Below are 22,242 nucleotides of genomic sequence, written 5' to 3' on the forward strand. Positions count from 1 at the left end.
CAAGTGAATATAGCCCAAACTAATACAATCTCCCTTCATACATTATTCCTGCTATCTCAGGAATCAGTCTGGTAAATCTTCATTGCAGTTCCCCAGAAGATCACTCATCGGACAAGGACCCAAAACTACGCAGAATAGCCCAGGTGTGGTCTCACCAAGATCCTGCAGAATTTCAGCAAGGCCTTCCTGCTCCTGTACCTGAATCCTCTTGCTGTGAAGGCTACCTTCTTGTCATAATTGATCATCTACATCAAGGCCATTTTCCAGCACTATCACCATATGCCATGATATTGTTAGTACCTAGAAATCTATTGATCTGAGCTTCCACATCCCTCTGTGGCACAGAATTCTACAAATTTCACTTGGAAGTTAGGAGATTTCTCTTCAGTTCAGTCCTAAATTGGCTTGCCCTTTATTCTGAGACTCTGTACCCTCACTGTAGCTGACACCTTCCCCTTCACCACCCAGGGGTAGGATCCTTTCTGGAAGTACACTGTCTATGCAAAACAGCAGTGGATTGAAAATACAGTTTATCACATACAAAAGGATTGCAGAACAACTGATGCTTGGGATTGATGTGCTGTAAATTCTATGTTATGTAGTGATTCAACATTCCAGGTCAATTTAAAAGTAAGTTTGGGCCAGTTTTTGGGTGACAGTTATGTTTTGCATCAGTCGTGTGCAACATTGGAGCCTTATCTCAATAATGTAGGGAATTGTCACCTGTCACACCTCCACAGGCAGCTCACTGTTCCCCAACATGTTATTTAATCCTGTGTCCCTCAGGTAAGTTGCAGTAAGTGAGGGGGTTGTGGCAGGGAAGTGAAGGTAGAGGAATGGGATGATGATGTTTGTGACAGGCGGCAAATGCAGTGGAGCCAGGAGGAGCAGAGCTGCACCTTTCTGCTCTCCATCTAAAGAAGATGGTTTCTCAAAGAAATGTAACCTACCTGTTCAGAGGTGGACAGATCAGAGCCAAGGCTTGCTCCAATTCAGGGCATCATAATTTTTTGGAAAAATACTGTAACAGGCTTAAAACTGTTTGTGGCAGGCTAAAACATAATCTTGAAATGTTCTCTCTTGGCCTTGTCTTTGTAATTGTGCACAGGTTGGACACAAGCAAAGTTGATAAACTAGTGTTTCTTGTGTTTGTTGTATCCATCCAATGGATACCAGTTCCTATCCTATAATAACCAGCCATAATGCTGATACAAAATAAATTGCAGCCTTCTGTCTTATTTTAACTTCCCTTTATCAAAAGCACTAATTCAGTGCATTCAGTATATTTAAACCATTTAAAGATAAACATATGTATTTATGGCTCCACATCAAAGATAGCTTAGTCTTTAATGATTTGAAGGTCCCGGTGTTGCACTGGGGTGGACAAAGTTAAAAATCACACACCACAAGGTTATAGTCCAACAGGTTTATTTGGAAGCACTAGCTTTTGGAGCGCTGCTCCTTCATCAGGTGGTTGTGGAGTATAAGATTGTAGGACACAGAATTTATAACAAAAATTTACAGTGTGATGTAACTGAAAGTATATATTGAAAAAGACCTGGATTGTTTGTTAAGTCTCTCATCTTTTAGAATGGGTATATTGGTTTCAGTTCTTTCATGTGTAAGTGCCAGAACTTTTTAAAGGTTATATTCTCAAGTGAACTTTAATAATAGGTGCCATGCTGGCTCAGATAATGCACTGAAGGTGTGAGGTGCCCTGTGTGAGGCTGTCTGTGCCCCAATGTTCAGACTCATTCGAATCTAAAAATGAATTGGCAGAACCTTACATGTATTCATGCAGTTTTTGAGCAAAATGAAATGTGTGCGTGAGGGGTATGAATGTGTATATGTGTGAGTGTGAGTGTAAAGGGGTATAGGTCTGTGAGTGGGAGTGTGTGTGCGTGCGTGTATGAGAGAGGGTCTGCATGAGTGTCTGCGTCTGTAGGAGTGTGTGTGTGCGTGTCTGTCTGCACGTGTGTCTGTGTCTGTGTGGTGCAGTGGGGTCACCTGTAGTGTGTGACGTGAACCCAAGGTCCCGGTTGAAGCCATCCCCGTGGGTACCGAACTTGGCTATCAGCCTCTGCTCGGCCACTTTGCATTGTTGCCTGTCTTGAAGTCTGCCTTGAAATGTGGTCACCCGAAGGTCTGAGGTCGAATGTCCCGGTTTGCTGAAGTGTTCTCCGACTGGGAAGGAACACTCCTGTCTGTTGATTATTGTGTGGTGTCCATTCATCCGTTGCCATAGCCCCTGCTCGTTCTTGCCAATGTACCATGCCTCAGGGCATCCTTGCCTGCAGCATATGAGATAGGCAATGTTGGCCAAGTCACATGAGTATCTGCCACATACGTGGTGGGAGATGTCCCCACGTGTAATGGTGGTATCTGTGTCGACACTCTGATACGTCTTGCAGTGTCTCCCATGACAGGTACCAACACAGACTACATGGAGACACCTTGCCACTGCACCTCTCACAATCCCCTCAATCATCTCGTGCACCAACTCTACAGCAGGCACCACAACCTTGAAATCAAGATGGAGTCCACACTCTCAGCCTGCACTCAGGATATAGCAGTACAGTTACGTGACATTACCAAATAGGCAAGTGACAAAACTGCACCACATACATGCACACCAAGAACAAGAAACTGCAGAAACTTGGCATCACCACCAGCAGTAGCCAAGCCAACTGGTGGAAAACGTTATTACTGCAGGGAAGTCGATCATCAACTTACCGGGCCGCACCCTTCAACCAGAAGAGATTGAAGTTCTTAGCAGGGGTCTCAATTTCTGCCCCACCACCAAAATGGACCCCACGAGTCTTGCAGCAGACACTGAGGAATTCATCAAACAAATGAGACTCCGGGAATTCTTTCAAGAATGCCATCTTGTCTAACCATTTCTCATTGTTTCTACCATTCACTCGATTTCTTGTTGATAGTTTGCATAGAGTCATAGAGATGTACAGCACGGAAACAGACCAGCCCAACTCGTCCATGCCAACCAGATATCCCAACCCAACCTAGTCCCACCTGCCGGCACCTGGACCATATCCCTCTTAAACCCTTCCTATTCATATACCCATCCAGATGCTTTTTAAATGTTGCAATTGTATTAGTCTCCACCACTTCCTCTGGCAGCATTTTTCCATACATGTACTACCTTCTGAATGAAAACGTTGCCTCTTAGGTTCCTTTCATATCTTTCCCCTCTCACCCTAAACCTATGTTCTCTAGTTCTGGACTCCTCCAACCCAGGGAAAAGACTATTTACCCTATCCATGCCCCTCATGATTTTATAAACCTCTATCAGGTCACCCCTTAGCCTCCGACGCACTAGGGAAAACAGCCATAGTCCATTAAAACTCTCCCTATAGCTCAAATCCTCCAACCCTGGCAACATCCTTGTAAATCTTTTCTGAACCCTTTCAAGTTTCACAACATCTTTCCGATAGGAGGGAGACCAGAACTGCACACAATATTCCAACAATGGCCTAACCGATGTCCTGTACAGCCACAACATGACCTCCCAACTCCTGTACTCAATGCTCTTATCATGAAGCACTGATCACAATTGTATATAAGGAATACCCCCTCACAGTTGACCATGTGTAGAGTTAAATTCAACATGGTAAGGTCACCATCCCCTACCAGACTATAAGATTACTCTCTTTTTAGGGAGAGATGCCTAGCAGCGGTTTAACCTGTGGGTCACCACACCTCAGGTGAGGTAAAGCAGTTGAGAAGGAGAGTCCTTCATGTTAACCTTGATCCATAGTGGAAATTGAACTCTCACTGTTGGTGTCACTCCGCATCATAAACCAGCCATCAGACAACTGAACTAACCGACCTCCAATGTGGGATATTTATCACTGTTTGTGCAGTATATCGAACACCTAATATAAATTGCAGTGACTTCAGTCTGAAGTACATAATATAGAGATTATAATTGCGGTATGTAGAAGATTTCTTCAAAATGACAGGACACTATACATACAAGAAATCTCAGTCACAGTCTAATCTATAGAGCATACCATCACAGACTGAGTGACGCAGTTCAGGGTGGGCACAGAAACCCAAACACACAGTGCTGCCCCTGGCTTGAATCCCAGGCACCACCCCAGCTGAGTACAGCTGGTGTCTGAGACCCCAGGCCCTAGTTGGTTGGCCCTATTCGCCCTCTGTCCCTGAACCTGATATAGTTCCCCTATCACACTGCCAACATGTACAGTGTGTAAGCTGAGGTTCTGTTCTCACTTTTAACTTGTCACTCCCTTTTCCCAGGACCTGCTGCATTTGACAGAGGCTGACCTGAGGCAACTAGGAATTCAGAATCAGACACACAGGACTCATATTGTCTCTAGCATCATCCTTCTTCAGGAGAGGGAGAGACGGAGAGGTATGCCAGATTACCAACTTTTTGTCAGTTTGTAAAATATTGTTAGGTGATAATTTTAAAGCACTTTTAGCATTGGAAATCAACTTGGCTTGCTTCACAATGAGTTGTTTTCTAATCTTGAAGGTGCTATATAATTGCTGGTTGTCTTGTTCCAGTCTATTTTGACTGTATAGTTCTAATGATTCAATTCCTGGGATTGTCCTATGAGTCTATATTCTCTGGAATTTTGAAGAATGAAAATGAAAGGTGACATTACTGAAACAGACTTGACAAGGTAGATGTCAAAAACTGTTTCCCCTTGTGGGTGGGTTGAAGACCTGAGGGGGATAATTTCAGAATTAGGGATTTCTCATTTAAAGCTAAAAAAGTGTTGCTGGAAAAGGGCAGTAGGTCAGGCAGCATCCAAGGAACAGGAGATTCGACGTTTCAGGCATAAGCCCTTCATCAGGAATGATGTCCGAAACGTTGATTCTCCTGCTCCTTGGATGCTGCCTGACCTGCTGCGCTTTTCCAGCAACACATTTTCAGCTCTGATCTCCAGCATCTGCAGACCTCACTTTCTCCTCGAAGATTTCTCATGTAAAGCAGAGATGAGGAGGAATTCCTTCTGAATGAAGGTTGTGAATCTGTGGAATTCTTTACCACCCAGAGGGCTGCTGAGGTTGGTCGTAAGGTATATTCAAGGCTTCGGTTTTTTAAAAAAAAATCAGTAATCAACTGTTATGGGAAAAGGCAGGAAAGTGGAGTTGAGGGTTATCAGATCTCATTGAATGGCAGATCAGACCAAGGGGCTGAATGGCCTACTCCTGCTCCTATTTTTTATACTTCAGTTCCATGTTGATTTGTGTTTGTCACATGTTTGCTGCTGAACCAACGGTCCAGTTACAGTGAAAACTTGGTAAAGAATCCACTGAATGCAGTTTCGCCCTTGGCCCAGGAGTATATTCGCTCCCAGTAAATCAGAAGGTTGTGGGTCACTCCAGAGGTTTGAACACACACCATATTAAGAACCACGAGTGTTGCACTTTTGAAGGTACTGTCTTTCAAATGTGACCTTAAATTGAAGTATCCTTTGACTCCTCCCTAATAATATTCTGAAACTAGGAACAGGAGTAAGCCATAAAGTAGAGCCTGCCTCACCAATGAAAATGATCGTGGCTGGTCAAACACTTCCAAGCCTTTCACCCACGCCATTCTATATGTCTCTGGTGACCAGAAATCTATTGATATCGACCTTAAACATACTCACCAAAGACTAAGCTTCCACTAAGAATGCCAAAGGTTCACAACCCTCTGCATAAAAGAAATTCTCCTCATCTCAGAGCTAAGTGGCATTCCTTTTTATTTTTAAATTGGAACTTAGCAAAATTAGTTCTGGCCTTTGTGACCAGACGACACATCTTCCCTGCATCCACCCTGTCTGTCCCTCAAAGTATTTTGTAAATTTCAATGAGATCACCTCTCATTCATTGAATCAGAGCAGAAGTTTCCTGTATCCTGGACAATATCTAGTCCTCAAGCAACATTTAAACACAGATAATCTGGACATTTATTTTATTATGTTTTTTGTGAGGACTTACAGTGGGGAAATTGACTGCTGTGTTACCTACATCAAAGCAGTAACCATATTTCAAATGTTCTTGATTGGCCGTAGTGTTCCTTGGGTCATTGGAGAAGAGGCTCAATACTTTCCTTCAGTTCAGGTAAAAACAATGACTGCAAATGCTGGAAACCAGATTCTGGATCAGTGATGCTGGAAGAGCACAGCAGTTCATGCAGCATCCAACGAGCAGCGAAATCGACGTTTCGGGCAAAAGCCCTTCATCAGGAATTCATCAGGCAGCTCATTGGATGCTGCCTGAACTACTGTGCTCTTCCAGCACCACTGATCCAGAATTTCCTTCAGTTCACCCTATTTAACTCACCCTCTGACGCTACCTGCATGACTCTCGAAGTGTCTGATAGCTGCTTATGCTTAGTAGTGAACCTGATGAAGTAATGGAGCCTGTTAATCTGAATAGATATCATCAACACAGCTGTCATTCAGGAGTGTGGTTAGGGTAAGACAAATTGTGCACTTTTTCCGACTGCTGTAGTGTTATGACCAAAACAAAGACCCATTAATCCCTCCTGCAGAATGGAAGGGATTATTGAAATAGTAAAACCACCTTGCTTCCAGCTACTCCAGCTGTTGATATTGATATTACAGAGGGCCTCAGTGTATTTATCTGTGTTCTGTTCATGTATGACAGTGACTTCAATAGCTGCGAGCCTGTGATTGTGAGCAACAGTGTGTGTCAATGTGAGCAGTTGTCTTCATGTTGTGCTGATTGATCCTGATGCTTTGTTCAGCTCATCAAGGTTAGGAACATTACTATTTGGAATTAGTTTCAGAGCACAGCATTGATGCTGAAATTTGATGAGTTCAGAGTAAAACTCTGTTTAATTGGCTCCACCACCAGCTGCAGAATATTTCTATAGCAACAAAGTGAAGTTGCAGTTTCATAGTGATCTCACTGCTCAGTGGTTAGTACTACTGCCACATGGCGCCAGGGAACCTGGCTTTGATTCCAGCCTCTGTCTGTGTGGGTTTCCTCCCACAGTCCAAAGAATGTGCAGGTTAGGTAAATTGGCCATACTAAATTGCCGCTAGTGTCCAGGGATGTGCAGGCTAGGTGGGTTAGCTATAGAAAAGCAGGTTATACGGTAGGGGGTGGGATGCTCTTCAGAGGGTTGATGTGGACTTGATGGACCAAATGGCCTGCTTCCATACTGAAGGGATCCTTTATAAAAAAAATTCATTTCGCTACCAACTTGAGCTGAATTGCAGCCAGTTTGTTGCTATGGGCTAGGAAGTAAATTAATAAGTCACATTTCACAGTATCTCTCTCCATTAGAAACTAGGGCTGTTCAGGGGCACCCCTTGAGGCTAAAGGAATGAAGGGGTATGGGGAGAAAGCGGGAATGGAATCCTGAGATTGCAGCCATGGTCATATTGAATGATGGCACAGGCTCAAAGGGCTGAATGGTCTGCTTCTGCAGTTATTTTCTATGTCACTGTGTGTTTTTAATGCTGTACTTGGTTAGTACCATCATGACTGCATTGTGTACCAGCTACAAGATGCAACTCACTGAGGTCATTTCAACACAAAACCTACATGCAACTGCAAATTGAGCCAACCAGAAGAACGACAGCATGGGAACATTATCACTGGCAAATACCTTTTCACATCACACACCATCAAAAGCTTGAATTTATATAGCTTCCTTACATCATAAACCCCCTCAAGGTTTTGTGTAATGTAATAGACAATGGGATATTAAGCCACATCGGATGCTGGGATAGACGACCAAAAGCTAGGTCAAAAAAATAGAGTTTAAAGACCAATTTAAAGGCAGTGAGAGAGGAAGAGGGGTTTAAGGAATTCCTGAGTTTAGATCCTAAGCTACTGAAAGGAAGGCCAGCAGTGATGGGCTGAAGGAACTCGGGGATTGTGCACTTTTCTGACTTGGATATATTGCAGTGTTCCCTCATCACTGGAATCCATTATGTACTATTTGTGTCATCACAAGTCTGCAATAATTCAAGGAGAAAGTTCTGGGTATCTCAAAAATAGATGCAGCTTTGATCACAGCATAGAATTCCTACAGTGTGGGAGCAGGCCATTTGGCCCATCAAGTTGATACCAATCCTCCAAATTGCAGCCCACCCAGACCTGCCCCCCTACTCTATTCCCATAATCATGCATTTCCCATGGCTAACACACCTAGCCTGCACACTATGGGTAATTTAGGACAGCCAATCCACCTAACCTTTGCGTAATGGGAGGATTACACGGCAATTGGCCTTTTCATTCTCTTGCCGGACATGGGTGTCGCTGGCTGAGAAACATTTATTGCCCACCCTTATTGCCATTGAGAAGGCAATGGTGAGATGTCTTCTTTGTCCTGGATGGTATCCAGGACTGTTTTGCCCTGTTTTGATAACAGAAGTGAACAGCTCCCTAGCTATGCCTCTCAATGTAATCACACTCCACTGAATTTCTCTTTCCTCTTCCTCGAAAAAACCTCCAAGCATGCCTTCCTCCTCCTGCCTGCAATCTTGTGTCGAAATCAAGACGTCCCGATGTCTTCTACACTAATAGTTTTTTCCTGACATCAAAGTTGTGGAAATGCTTCCCTCTCTTGGGCTTCTAGTCCTCCTACAAACATCAGGCTTTTAAAAGTGAGCTTAGCACCACCTCATCACTAAGCACCTATTTTGCGAGCGCACGAACATTCAAGATAGGAGCCAACAGAGGCTATTCGGCCCCTCAGGGCTGCTTCTCCATTTGATAACATCCTGGCTACTCTGTAGCTTTCAATTTCCACATTCTGTTAATCCAGAAACCCATGTGTGGGACCTGGGTTTGCAGCTGGTGGAATTTGGATTCAGTGAACATCTGGAATTAAGAGTGTAATGATAAATTTAAGGCAGCATGGTGGCTCAGTGGTTAGCATTGCTGCCTCACAGCACCAGGGACATGGGTTCGATTCCAGCCTCGGGTGAGTGCATGGAGTTTGCACATTCTCCCCGTGTTTGCATGGGTTTCCTCCCACAAGCCAAAGACGTGCAGGTTGGGTGAACTGGCCAAGCTAAATTGCCCATAGTGTTCAGGGATGTGTAGATTAGGTGCATAAGTCAGGGGTAAATGTAGAGTAAAAGGGTAGGGGAGAGGGTCAGTGTTGGGCAGAAGGGCCTGTTTCCACACTGTAGGGATTCTATGACCATGAATCCATTTATGATTCTTCGAAAAACCCATTTGAATCACTAATACCTTAAGGGAATGGAATCTGCCATCCTTACCTGATCTGGCCTACATGTGACTCCAGACCCACAGCAGTGTGGTTGACTGGTAACTGCTCTCTGGGCAATTAAGGATGGGCAATAAATGCTGCTCTTGCCAGTGATGCCCTCATTCCATGAATGAATGAAAACAATTCCCGTCTGCCCAGAATAATCTTTGATTTCCCTGCCAAACAAAAACCTATCTCTCCTGCCTTAAAAATATTTAATGAGCCCACCTCCAGCCCTTCTGAGGCAGAGTTCCAAATTCTCACAGCCCTCTGACAGAAACAGTTCTTCTCACCTCTGTCTGAGAAGGGATACCCTAACATTTAAACACTGCCCCTAGTTCTGGACTCATTCACCAAAGGGAACATCCTTTTCATGTCCACCTGGTCCAGGCCATCACACGTCAGACCGCGAAACTATAAGCCCAGCCTGTGCAATCTTTCTTAAAGACAACATACTCATTTCGGATATCACGATAAAACATTCACTGAACTACCTCCAATGCATGAATATCTTCTTTTGGGGCACACGGTGGCTCAGTGGTTAGCACTGCTGCCTCACAGCGCCAGGGGCCCAGGTTTGATTCCAGCCCCGCGTGACTGTCTGTGTAGAGTTTGCACATTCTCCCTGTGTCTGCGTGGCTTTCCTCTGGGTGCTCCGGTTTCCTCCCACGGTCCAAAGATGTGCAGGTCAGGTGAATTGGCCATGCCAAATTGCCCATAGTGTGAGGTGCATTAGTCTGAGGGAAATGGGTCTGGGTGGGTTATCCTTCAGGGGGGGATCGATGTGGACTTGTTGGGCTGAAGGGCCTGTTTCCACACTGTAGGGAATCTAATCTAATCTCATCTAAATGAAGAGTAAATTGTATGCAATATTAAAGATATGGTTTCACCCTTGCCCTCTATAACATCCTTAATTTTACATTGAGGATTCCTCTTGCAGTAAAAGACAGCAGTCCATTAGTCTTGATTACATTGCTAGCAGCCTTTTCATTCTCTTGTGGGACAAGGGTGTTGCTGGCTGAGAAACATTTATTGCCTGCTCCTAGGTGCCATTGAGAAGGCAATGGTCTTCTTGAACCGTTGCAGTCCCTGTGCTGTAGGTAGGCCCACAATGCCCTTAAGTAGAGGAGTTCCAGGAGTTTGAAGACTGTTCCCATGTATCTGCTGCCCTTGACCCTACAAACGGAAATGGTCATGGGTTTGGAAGGAGCTGTCTGAGGATCTTTGGTGAATTTCTATGGTGTATTTTATACATAGTACACTGTGTTGCTACTGAGGTCAAGTATGTTTTTCCTTCTCGTTGATTCTCTTGCCACCTACTGCAGACCTAGTCTAGCAGCTATGTCCTTTAGGACCTGACCAGTTTGATCAGTAATGCTGCTGCTGAGCTCCTCTTGGTAGAGGACATTGAAGTCCCCCACGCAGAGTACATTTTGTTCCCTTGCTACCTTCAGTGTTTGATGATTACCATCATCTCACTCTTCTCTACATTTTCTGGTGCCTTCACACCATCGAGAGTAAAAATTACCACAAAATCTGTAGACCTGCTTCTGGGTCTCCCACCAGATTGAGAAACCAGCAGTGTCTCCATGGAAACTATATTAAACAGCTGGAAAAGGAGCCCATGTTAGTGTCATGTTAGTCTCTCATTTTTATTAAATGATGTTATACAGTATAATGCAGCCACACAGCCTGAGGTTTCAGTAAGTTTACTTATAAAGAATTCTTTGAATTAGCAGGATTGAGGTTTGTCCAAATAAGCATCACTTTCTAACAGTTGCCCACTCTAATAGTAGTTAAGCAGAACACTTACTCCACATTAAACTAATGTAACAAGAAATGTTTGATTGAGAAACTTGCTGTTTTTATACCATCAGTCCTGTTGAGGCTGAGATACTTACAACCAGGACTTAAAGAACAGAACTAAAAATTAAAACGATTGCAACTGATAACAGATATGCAGTTCTCCCACACAGGCCCTAAGCAAACTCCGATGCTGAAAAGCTTTGATTTCTTTATCCCCACATTTGGCAGTCCAGCATTCAGCCCATAGGATCCTGTAGAGTCCATAGACTTATACAGCATGGAAACAGACCTTTCAGTCCAACTCATCCATGCCAACCAGATATCCTAAATAAATCCCATTTGCCAGCATTTGGCCCATGTTCCTCTAAACCCTTCCTATCCACGTATCCATCCAGATACCTTTTAAATATTGTAATTGTACCAGCTTCCAGCACTTTCCCTGGCAGCTGATCCCATAAATGCACCACCCTTTGTGTGAAAAAGCTGCCTTTCAGCTCCCTTTCGAATGTTTCCCCTCTCATCTTAAACCCATGCCCTCTAGTTTAGGACTCGCATCCCCCCCCCCCCCCCCCCCCCCCCCCCAAACATAGGAAAAAGACCTTGTCTATTTACCCTATGATTTTATAAATCTCGATTAGATCACCCCTCATGCCTCCAACACTCCAGGGAAAAAAATGCTCAGCCTATTCAGCCTCTCAAACTCATAAAATCCTCCCATCCTGGCAATAGGGAAGTGTTTAAAAAGCCTGACTAATCCAAAGCGAAACAAAGTTTTGAAAAATTCATTTCAGAAGATGATCAAATGATTTCCAGAAGATCACAGCGATGAATCACATTAATCTGCATCAGATGTACATTTGATTGCGGTCACAACCAGGAATTTATCTGATATCCTTTTGAATGCTTGCTCGTAGCTCACACTTATGGCACAAGGCAACAACTTATTCTAAAGGCCAATGGCCCTGTGCAAAAGTACAAGTTTAACACAGATCGTGATATTTTACTTGCAAAACTTAAATGCATATCTTCTGGTTCTCTCTAAGCTAGAGTCCAAAGACACTATTGTACTCTTGTTTAATATTGGATCATTCTAATAGCACACCTTGCTTTGGTTATGGTTTCACATGGGAACCCATAGAAACTTACTTGAAAAATAAAATACATGGGAACCTCGATTATCCGAACGAGATGGGCGGGCACTATATAATTCGGATAATCGATTATTTGGTTAATCGATTAAATGCTTTTTCTTTGGGGCTCGGAGTTTTTAAAGTCTGCTCCCTGTTCAGGAGATTGCAGCAGCACAGAGGACGTGAGGCCCCGCCTCCAATACTACCCCCGCCCACAATCCTGTGCAACACCACACCCCCCCCACCCCCATCACCGGCCCCCAGCCCCAACCCCATCTGACACTATACCCCCGCCCCCAACACTGTCCCCCTACTCCCAACCCCCCCACCCCCAACACCACCACCCCACTCCCAACCTCATCAAATACCGTCCCCCGCCCCCCAACCCCGTCCAACACTGCCCCCCGCCCCAACGCCCACTCCCACTCCCCAGCCCCGTCCAACACCGCTCCCCCCACCCCCACCCCCAACTCTGCTACCCAGCCTAACTCCGTCCAACACTGACCCCCCCGCCCCAACCTCGACCAACACCACCCCCGCCCCCAACAACCTCCCACCCTCAACCCTGACTACCACCAACCCCCAGCCCCAACACCACCCCATCCCCAACACCCGTGCACCCAACATCCCTGCCCCCCAACCCTGTCCAACACCGCCTCCCGCTTATCCTAATCAGATTAGTCATATGACTTTATTGAAATTATGGATCAGAGTTGAAAGGCACAAATGGCCTACTCCTGCTCCTGTGTCCTATATTCCAATGAAACTCACATTATAACACCTAAGATCAGATTTTTACCACCTAGATAGGTAGCTCACATTTTCCTCCTCAATTTAAAGAGTCCTGCTACATGTATTTTATGTTTAGGGGAGGTGAGTCAGTAAGAGAATAGATTGTTCCTGCTGACCCTGAAACCAAATAATAGGTAGGTAATGGGTATGGGTGACTGTCCAGGCAGACTCTTTGATTCTGTGGTTTAAAAGCTCTATCTAATACATTTCATTCCCATTTACCCTTCATATCAACCACTTCCTCTGTGCCCCATCCAATTCACCCTGTACATCTGTGGTATCTCCATTATTACTCCTGGCATATTCACTGTGGACAGATTTCAAAAACCATGTGCAGATGAAAAGGCATTGAAATTTTAGTAATCTAATGGAACTCTCACTCCTACCCACTTGACATTGAAAAACATCTCCGCTTCATGAAATGCATCAAAAGATTTCAAATTCCCTCAGATGTTCAATTGGTTAGAAAACCGACCTGGATGTTAAAAATCAGCCAAGCATTTGTAGTGATCTCAGCTTCAATAACAACCCTGAGAATTTTCAGGAAAGAGCTCTATTGAAACTGCCAAAATCACTGTAATTTATTTTTCTAACCTAAACCAGGTGGCCTGTCAATCAAATCAAACTGATAAACAACATTTTTAACTTTGACCGCTTCAGTCCATTTTTTTCATGCTTTAGGGTCATGAGTATTTAAGCAGCTTGAGCTCATAACACATAAACAGGTCTTATCTGCATTGCAGGAGTATTTTATATAATTGATGGCTCTCAACTGGGGCTTAAGGTCCCCAAGGAACTGCAATTTGGGGTATGTTTGAAATTAGCTCTAATTTCAAATCGATCATTTGGGTTCGAGTTAATATCTGAGATACACCCAATACCCCCTTCCCACTGCAGGAAACAATTAGATGAATCAGAAATAGGGATAGGTATCAGGAACCTAAAAGGAGCCGATAGCTATCCCATATGAGGAGGTTTCAGTTTCAAATATCCAATAATGAATGAGCTGAATTTCCTCCAACTAAATGTTGGTAAGATTAAAGCCATTGATATTAGTTCCAGCCATAAACTCAGTTCCAGCCATAAACTCAGTTCCTTGATCACCAGGTCCATAGTACTCTATGACATATCGCCAGAGGCTAAACTCAGACTGTTTGCAAACTGTTTGTATCCAGGTCCTGTTGCCATTTTTGAAGATCTCTAGAGACACCACAACTCAGCCACCAATTTTCCTTTACATTCAGCAGGCTTTAGTTGGGAACCCTGCTTGGGCTTGGCTTTCACCATATCCATTAAGACAAAACTTATCTTATTACATACATCCATCAGCTGACCAAAACAGATGGAGCTGTGGTTAACAAGAACCAAATGCAGCCTCACCATTAACAACAATAACTTGTATTTGTTTAGCATCTTTGATGTTGTGAGTTATCACAGAGAAGAGCGTAACAGGTGGCATTAGGACAGGTGGCTAAAAGCTTAGCCAAAGTTAAGCTTTATGGAGTGTATTAAAGGAGGAAAAAGAGTTGAGGTTTTGGAAGGAAATTGCAGAGCTTAAGGCCTTGGTAACTGAAAGAATGGCAGCAAGTAGTGAACTGATTAAAACCGAAAACGCTGAGGGAGGAAACTGGAACAATTATCTTCAAAGGTTGTGGTACTTGAGGAAATGACAGTGATGGACAGGCCAATGGCATGGAGGACAGAAAGCTTTAAAATGGAGGTGTCTCTTAACAAAGATCCACTGCAAATCACAGAGATCATAAATGAACAAGTTTTATTAAAGTTAGGACATTGGCAGCAGAGTTTTAGATGGCCTTCTATATATAAAGAGTAGAATGTGGAGAATGGTCTGGAAAGCCTTGCAAAATAAAGACCAAGGTTGACAAAGACATGGCCGAATGTTTGATGAGCAGATGAGTTGAGGCAGAGTCAGATGATATTACGGTGGCGGGAATTAGGCAGTCTTTGTGACAACATGGATTTGTGACCAGAAGCTCATCTTAGGGCTAAATGTGGATCTAAGTTTGCAAACAGTCTGAGTTTAGCCTCTGGCGACGTGTCATGGAGTATTATGAGCTGGTGGCCAAGGTACTGAGTTTATGGCTGGAACTAATATCAATGGCTTTAATCTTACCAATATTTAGTTGGAGGAAATTCAGCTCATTCAGTACTGGATATTGGAAATTGAAACCTCATATGGAATAGCTATCTGCTCCTTTTAGGTTCCCGATTAGTATTAAAATGAGCTGAATAATTCATTTTGATTGTCAGTTTTGAATATTAGTGCAATTAATCCTTCCTCCAGTTCAAGGCAACATCTTTGAATCTAGTTAAAAACCACACAACACCAGGTTATAGTCCAACAAGTTTATTTGGAAGCATTAGCTTTCGGAGTGCTGCTCCTTCATCGGGTGGTTGTGAAGTACACAATTGTAAGACACAGAATTTATAGCAAAAGTTTACAGTCTGATGTAACTGAAATTATACTTTGAATGATTGTTTATTAAGTCCCTCATCTGTTAGAATGACCATGCTAGTTTCACTTCTTTCATGTGTAAATCATAAAACTTTTTTAAAAAAAAGTTACATTCTCAGGTTCACTGTAACAATTGGTGTCAGCGCAGATAAGATGTTGGAGGTGTTAGCCCCCTGTGTTCTGTTGTCTGTGCCATAACGTTTAGACTGATTCTAATCTAAGAAATGAGTTAACAAAGTCTTACATGGATTCAAGCAGTTTTTGAGCAAAGTACAATTATTCTCTGCAAGTACACCTCAAACCAACACCGGCATCTTTGAATGTAGGAAGCTATTTCCACGGCACCTATTTACATGAGCACTCTAGGGTGAATACCATCAGAATCAGCAGCCTATTCTATTACAGATCCCTATTTATCTAGATCATATCTACATCCACTTTCATACTGAGCAATTTAGTGTTAGCTGTGTATTGCATTCTCCTGGAGTGATCACTGATGTAAATTAGTTGATTATAATCTCTGCAAATGTTAGCTTGCTCTCTCTGCTAGGATGCTGCCTGACCTGCTGTGATCTCCAGCTATTTTTGTTTTCAGCTTTGCGAGAAAGAATACTTTTATTTAATGGTCTTATTGCTTTCCATGTCGCCACAAATCTCTCCCCCTATGAGGCACCACTTATAACTGACTGCCTCTACAGAGCCTCTGGTCACCGCTCCTAAATCACCTGATGTAGTTCGGTCTCGGTTTCTGTCTGTGATCATCTGACTATGTTGAAGGTGCTATCCAAAGCCAGGTGCTGTGCAGTTTGGTTACCTATACTCATGTATATACATAACCTGAACAGGAACTTGTAGATTGCTGAATTCCTGACTAGAGTTAAGCGTCTCTTCTTGCACAACTTTAATGTGGGTTGTGTGTTGTGCTTGGCTGCTCTCCTCCAATGTTAGACTTTTCGTGTTAGATTATGAGATGCAGCTAAGGAATTGTTAGCTGCTGATATTGAAATGGGACAAAGCAGCCCCTCAGTGAAGAGCTGGATCAGACATAACTAAGTGTTGAATGAAATGCTCACAGCTTCACTAGTATCCTGTATTTACAGTCTGCACTTTAGTTTCCCTTTAGGGTTTGAATTCCAATCCTGACAATCTGGGCGTGAACCAGGGGTTCACCCAGGACTGTCTGCTAGACTGATAATTGCATCCTGCAGTCTTCACCAAGTGTTTGGAAATCCTCCTGTCTGATAATAATAATAATGGCCTCAGTTTCTGTGTCGTACACTTTATGTAATTCCATGCAACCTGGGGTAAACAACCGGGGATCAGAACAAAGTAAGATTTGCCCAGAATCTTTACACATTTAACTACACCACAAACAAAAACAGAAATTGCTGGAAAAGCTCAGCAGGTCTGCCAGCCATTTGTGACCTGCTGAGCTTTTCCAGCAACTTCTGTTTTTGTTTCTGATTTACAGCATCCACGGTTCTTTTTGTTTTTAACTACACCACAGCACTGACTACACCTCAAAAACATTCACTCTTGGCTACGAAACACCTTACAGTGACCTGGGAAGATGAAAATTACCCCACAGCAGGCTTCTTCTCATTCATCCCAAGGTATGTGAATCAACACCTACCTTGCTACACAGAACCTTTTTCCCAGGACACTGGGGCTGGAATAAGTAAACCCAGAATTAAATAAATATGAAATTATTGCATTATTTTAAAGAAAATCAAGGAATGTTTTCAATATTGAGGATGAATTGAATGGGTTCAGTTTGTTGAGAAAGAATTGAGTTTCCAGATGAAAACAACTTTGACTGGAACAGCACATCCATCCTAGAACAAGCTAAACAGAAGCATGGCATTCCAATCAGAACTCTATCAATAAACACATCAATTTGGACCCCACCTACCACCCTTTGAGAAAAAAGGACAGGAAATGACATCACCAACACAGGAAATTTCATCGCCAGCTCAAGTAAACCTAAACACACAAATAGAAAGCAGGACATAACATCAGCACTTCACCAAGTCTCACTGATGATGTTACCCTAGTATGGTGATGAAACATCTGAAAAACGAACCTTCCAGCTCAGTGAGCAAACTTACATCCAGAACTTCAACCTGAGCTACACATCTTCTCAAAAACGTGCTAGAATTGAGTTTTATTTGGATCATGTAGACATTTGCGGTATCCGGAAGAGGACAAATATATGGTTGGTGTCACAAGCAATGGAGAAACTGGATGTCAGTGACATGTAAAAAAAGCCTACTTTCTCTTCTTACTCATAATCTCTGGTGCCATGAATCTAGTTAGTGGTAATACTGGACAATGTTGGAAGATATATTTATATCCAAGGATGATGTGAAACATTGGAAGCTTTGGAATGTTATGGATATTTTCTAGATTGAAAAAGGTTTACCATGCAGTTTTATCAAGGGATGAAGTCAACAGCTGGAGGTAACCTACTGGTAACAGAAAAATCACATCACTTTAGTGAAAAGGTGAACATTGCTTTCAAGTAGGTAAGAGATGGGGTTTATATCCCTTAATTATTAGAAGACCTAGGTTTGAAAAGACTAGGCCATCTCTGTGCTAATGATTGCTTAACAATCATTTCTGGATTCAGTTTTCTGGTTTTTAGACCAAAGTCCATTAGTAAGGAAGATAATCCTGAAACTGAAGACCCTCTCCTGAAATTATTTTCTCAGTAACAGTTCCTGGGGGAAAAAAGACAAAGATGTGTGGATGCTGGAAATCAGAAACAAAAGCAGAAGTTGCTGGGAAAACTCAGTAGGCCTGGCTGCATATGTGGAGAGAAAGCAGAGGTAATGTTTCGGGTCTAGTGACCCTTCTTCAAGAAGCAATTGTCCATTTTGGTGATTGAATAAATATACTCATCTCAATGTTGAGCAGTGTTACCCGATTATGAATGCATTCCCCACATTAGAGTTGTAACAACAAGTCAGATCCCAAAAAGGAAGTTAACCTGGTGGATCATGTATTTAATTTTGCAGTTCATTAACATGGTGATTAGTTACAGAAACTGTTTCATTGAGGCTATGGATACTCTTTAACAACAGAAGTTTATCATGCAAAAAAAAATTAAAAACAAAAGCTGAATATATAGAACACAGAAACACAACATGAATATCAAAACAAAGCTTCAATGTGCTTCTTAACACCATTCATTATAGAGACTCAATCCCTCTCGTTGATTCTCCCTGAATTTATTACTTGCATTCAAATTCCACTGGACATTTTGGTGGGATTTGAACCCACATCCCCAGAGCATTACCACTATCTCACCAACTCCCCTTGAAATCCCCTTCTGCCAGCCAGACCCACAGTTCCAGCATAGTGTCATTTCGAGACACCAATTCTGAGTATTCTTTCCAATGTAGCAGATAGTCTATGACTCTGCAGCACACAAAGTGATGACTGAGCTGAAAGTAATATCTGTCACATTGCTTCTCAAATAAGTAGTTAATAGAGCAATAATCAAATAATCTAGTCATCTTGATGTTTCCTCCTGCATGTTTACCTTGTAGTGAACATGGATAATGAATATCAGGACCCTCCGAATGTCGCTGTAAATGCTCCAGCTTTAGCAGGGACTTCCTTTTTACAACAAAGCAAGAAGAGCCTTTGTTATTTTTAATGGTTTCATGGTTCACAATGCTCCTTAGTGTTTTGCCTAAGGGGATTGTTCTTTGTGTGTGTGACTGGGAATTACAAAAAACAAGCTTCAAAAAAAAACAAGCTGCTGCTATTGCGTGGGACACTAAGAGACATAGAGTAGTTCTGGTACAGAAAGAGGTCATTTGGCTTATCAAACCCATGCTACCTCTCAGAACAGCAGTTCAGTCAGTTGCACTTCTCCACTCTCTTGCTCAAGAGTCCATCCAGTTTTCTTTTGAAATTATTCATCATCTCTGTTTCCTCCATGCTCACAGGCAGTGGGTTCCCGGTCATTATCAGTCTCTGCATTAAAAAGTTCTTCTTCGCAATCTGCTTGTATCCTTTGCTTTAAAAAAGCCTTTAATCATTTTTTAAAATTTCATTGATGGGAGGAAGGCATGGCTGACCAGGCCAGCACTTATTGCCCAGCCCTAATTACCCAGAGGGCAGTAAACAGTCAATCACAGTGCTGTGGGTCTAGAGTTATAAGGGTGGCAGTTTCCTTTCCTAAAGGACATTGGTGAACCAGTTGGATTTTCCCAGCAATCAATTCATGGACTGTTAATTCCAGATTTATTTTAATTGAGTTTAGATTTCACTATCTGGCATGGTGGGATTTGAGCCCTAGTCCCTAGAACCTTACTGGGTTTCTGGATTAACAGTCTAGTGATAATAGCACAAGGCCATCACCTTATCCAAACCTGTCATTACCCTGTATAGCTCTATCAAATCCCCCCCGCCCCCAAACTCCCCCTGCTTTAAAGAGAACAACATCTGCTCCTTTCAGGTGAGGCAGTGATAACGTCACTTGGATAGGAAATGCAAAGCCTCTGGCAAATGTTCTGGGGAAAAAAATCAAAGAATGTGTGAGGTCAAAGAGGGTGGTGCTGGAAAAGCACAGCAGGTCAGGCAGCTTCTGAGGAACAGGAAATCGACATTTTTGGAGTAAGCCCTTCATCAAGAATGAGGCTTGTGGGCCGGGAAGGGGCTGAGAGATAAATGGATTAGAGGGTAAGGCGGAGTCTTTCCAGCATCACACTCTTCAACTCTGATCTCCAGAATCTGCAGTCCTCACCTCCTTCTAGTTAAAGAACGTATGGATGCTGGAAAACTGGAACAAAACTTGGAGATGATGGAGAAACTTAGCAGGTCTGGCATCTTCTGTAAAGACAAATAGAGTTTATGTTTCAAGTTCAGTGACCCTTCATCAAAACTGGGGTGGGGGATGGGAGGAGTATGTGAATAAAGTACATGGAGAAGGTGTCCAGAGAGAGAGAGAGAGAGCGAGAAAAGAGGCTAACAATGAGATAACTAATATTAAGCCAAGACAGAGAATAACAATGGGTAGGTGCTAATTACAAGTGTGAATGGTTGAGAATGGGTTGGCTGTGCTGGGAGGAACTCATACAAAACAGAACCTAGGGGTTAGCAGTGGATAACAAATATGGAGGATGGTGTTCACATTCTGAAATTGTCAAACTCAATGTTGCTTCCTGAAGGCTGTAAAGTACCTAGTTGGAAGATGAGATGCTGTTCCTCCAGCTGGTATTGAACTTTGCTGTAAGTCTGAGACAAAGATGTTGACCAGGGAACCCGGCGGTGTGTTGAAATGGCAGGTAACAGGAGATGTTTTCATGGACAAAGTGTAGGTGTTCGGCAAAGTCAGCCATTCTACGTTTCATCTCCACATTCTGAGCAGTGAACACAGTAGACTAGATTGAGTGAAGTACAGGTAAATCTCTGGGTGGGTGTGTGTGGGGTCTTGGATAGTTAGGAGGGAGGATGTAGACAGACAGGTGTTGCACCTTCCCTGATTGCATGGGAAGGTGCCGTAGGGATGTGAAGAGGTGTTGGGAATGGAGGAGAGGTGGACAAAGGTATCCTGGAGGGAACAGTCCCTGTGGAATGCCAAGAAGGGAGAGGAGACATCCCATTCTGTCAAAGAGTCACTGGACTTGAAACATTAACTCTGTCTTTAGCTCTACAGGTGCTGCCAGACCTGTTGAGTTTCTCCACTATTTTCTGTTTTCATTTTAAATGTTCTCGCAGCTGGGTTTGCATCCCAATGTGCCTGGTGGTGAAATTTAAATTGAAGAAAATCTGGAATAAAGAGCTGGTCTATAGTAATCACTGTTGATTGTTGTAAAAACTGTCCTCTTTTAATAATGTCCTTTAGGGAAGGAAATCTGCCATCCTTACCTGGTCTGGCCTACATGTGACTCCAGACCCACAGCAATGTGGTTGACACTTAACTGCCCTCTGGGATGGGCAATAAATGCTGGCCCACCCAACAACAGCCTCATCCTGTGACCAAATAAAAATAACCCTAACTTTGTCACTAAAGTCAACCATCCTTGGAACCATTGTGGATACTTTCAAGAATCTTCAAATCCTTCCTAAAGAGCACTGACAAGAACTAAATGTCACACTTTAGTTGTGGCCTAATTAGAGCTTTCCAAAGGTTCAGCATAAATTCCCAGTTTTTGTTGCCAGTCATCTATTTATAAAGTGCAAGAACCACTGAGCTATGCATCTTGTACATGGCACTCGCTCATCAGAGTAAAAAGTGAGGTCTGCAGATGCTGGAGATTACAGTTGAAAATGTGTTGCTGGTTAAAGCACAGCAGGTCAGGCAGCATCCAAGGAATAGGAAATTCGATGTTTCGGGCATAAGCCCTTCATCAGGATTCCTGATGAAGGGCTTATGCCCGAAACGTCGAATTTCCTATTCCTTGGATGCTGCCTGACCTGCTGTGCTTTAACCAGCAACACATTTTCAACTCGCTCATCAGAGATGAATGATGAAGCTTGTGGATAGGGTTCCAATCAAATTAGCTCTTTTCTTCTGAATAGTGTTGAATTTCTTGAGTGTTGTTAGAGAAGCATTCAACCAGGCAAGTGGAGAGTATTCCATCACAGTCTTGACTTGAGCCACATGGACAAGTTTTGAGAGGTCATGAGTTGAGTTACTCACGCAGGATTCCTTGCCTTTCACCTGCTCTTGTAGGTAAAGTATTGATATAATCCAGTTAGGCTTATGGTCAATGATAACTTCCAAGAGGTTAATGTTGGGGGTATTGAGCAATGATATATCTTTGCATATCAAGAGTTGGGTTCTCACTTGT

General features: G+C 43.0%; 1 protein-coding gene across 1 annotated transcript in view; it reads left to right on the plus strand.

Annotated features, from left to right (window-relative positions):
* Positions 1-22,242, plus strand: part of bcar3 (BCAR3 adaptor protein, NSP family member) — a 178,659-nt gene that overhangs the window by 51,992 nt on the left and 104,425 nt on the right. Inside the window, exon 3 of the mRNA XM_060830583.1 lies at positions 4,282-4,396. Coding sequence (XP_060686566.1) covers positions 4,282-4,396 — 115 coding nt within the window. The remainder of the gene's footprint in view (positions 1-4,281; positions 4,397-22,242) is intronic.

This window comes from Hemiscyllium ocellatum, chromosome 9 (genome assembly GCF_020745735.1).
Source record: "Hemiscyllium ocellatum isolate sHemOce1 chromosome 9, sHemOce1.pat.X.cur, whole genome shotgun sequence".
NCBI classification, from domain to species: Eukaryota; Metazoa; Chordata; class Chondrichthyes; order Orectolobiformes; family Hemiscylliidae; genus Hemiscyllium; species Hemiscyllium ocellatum.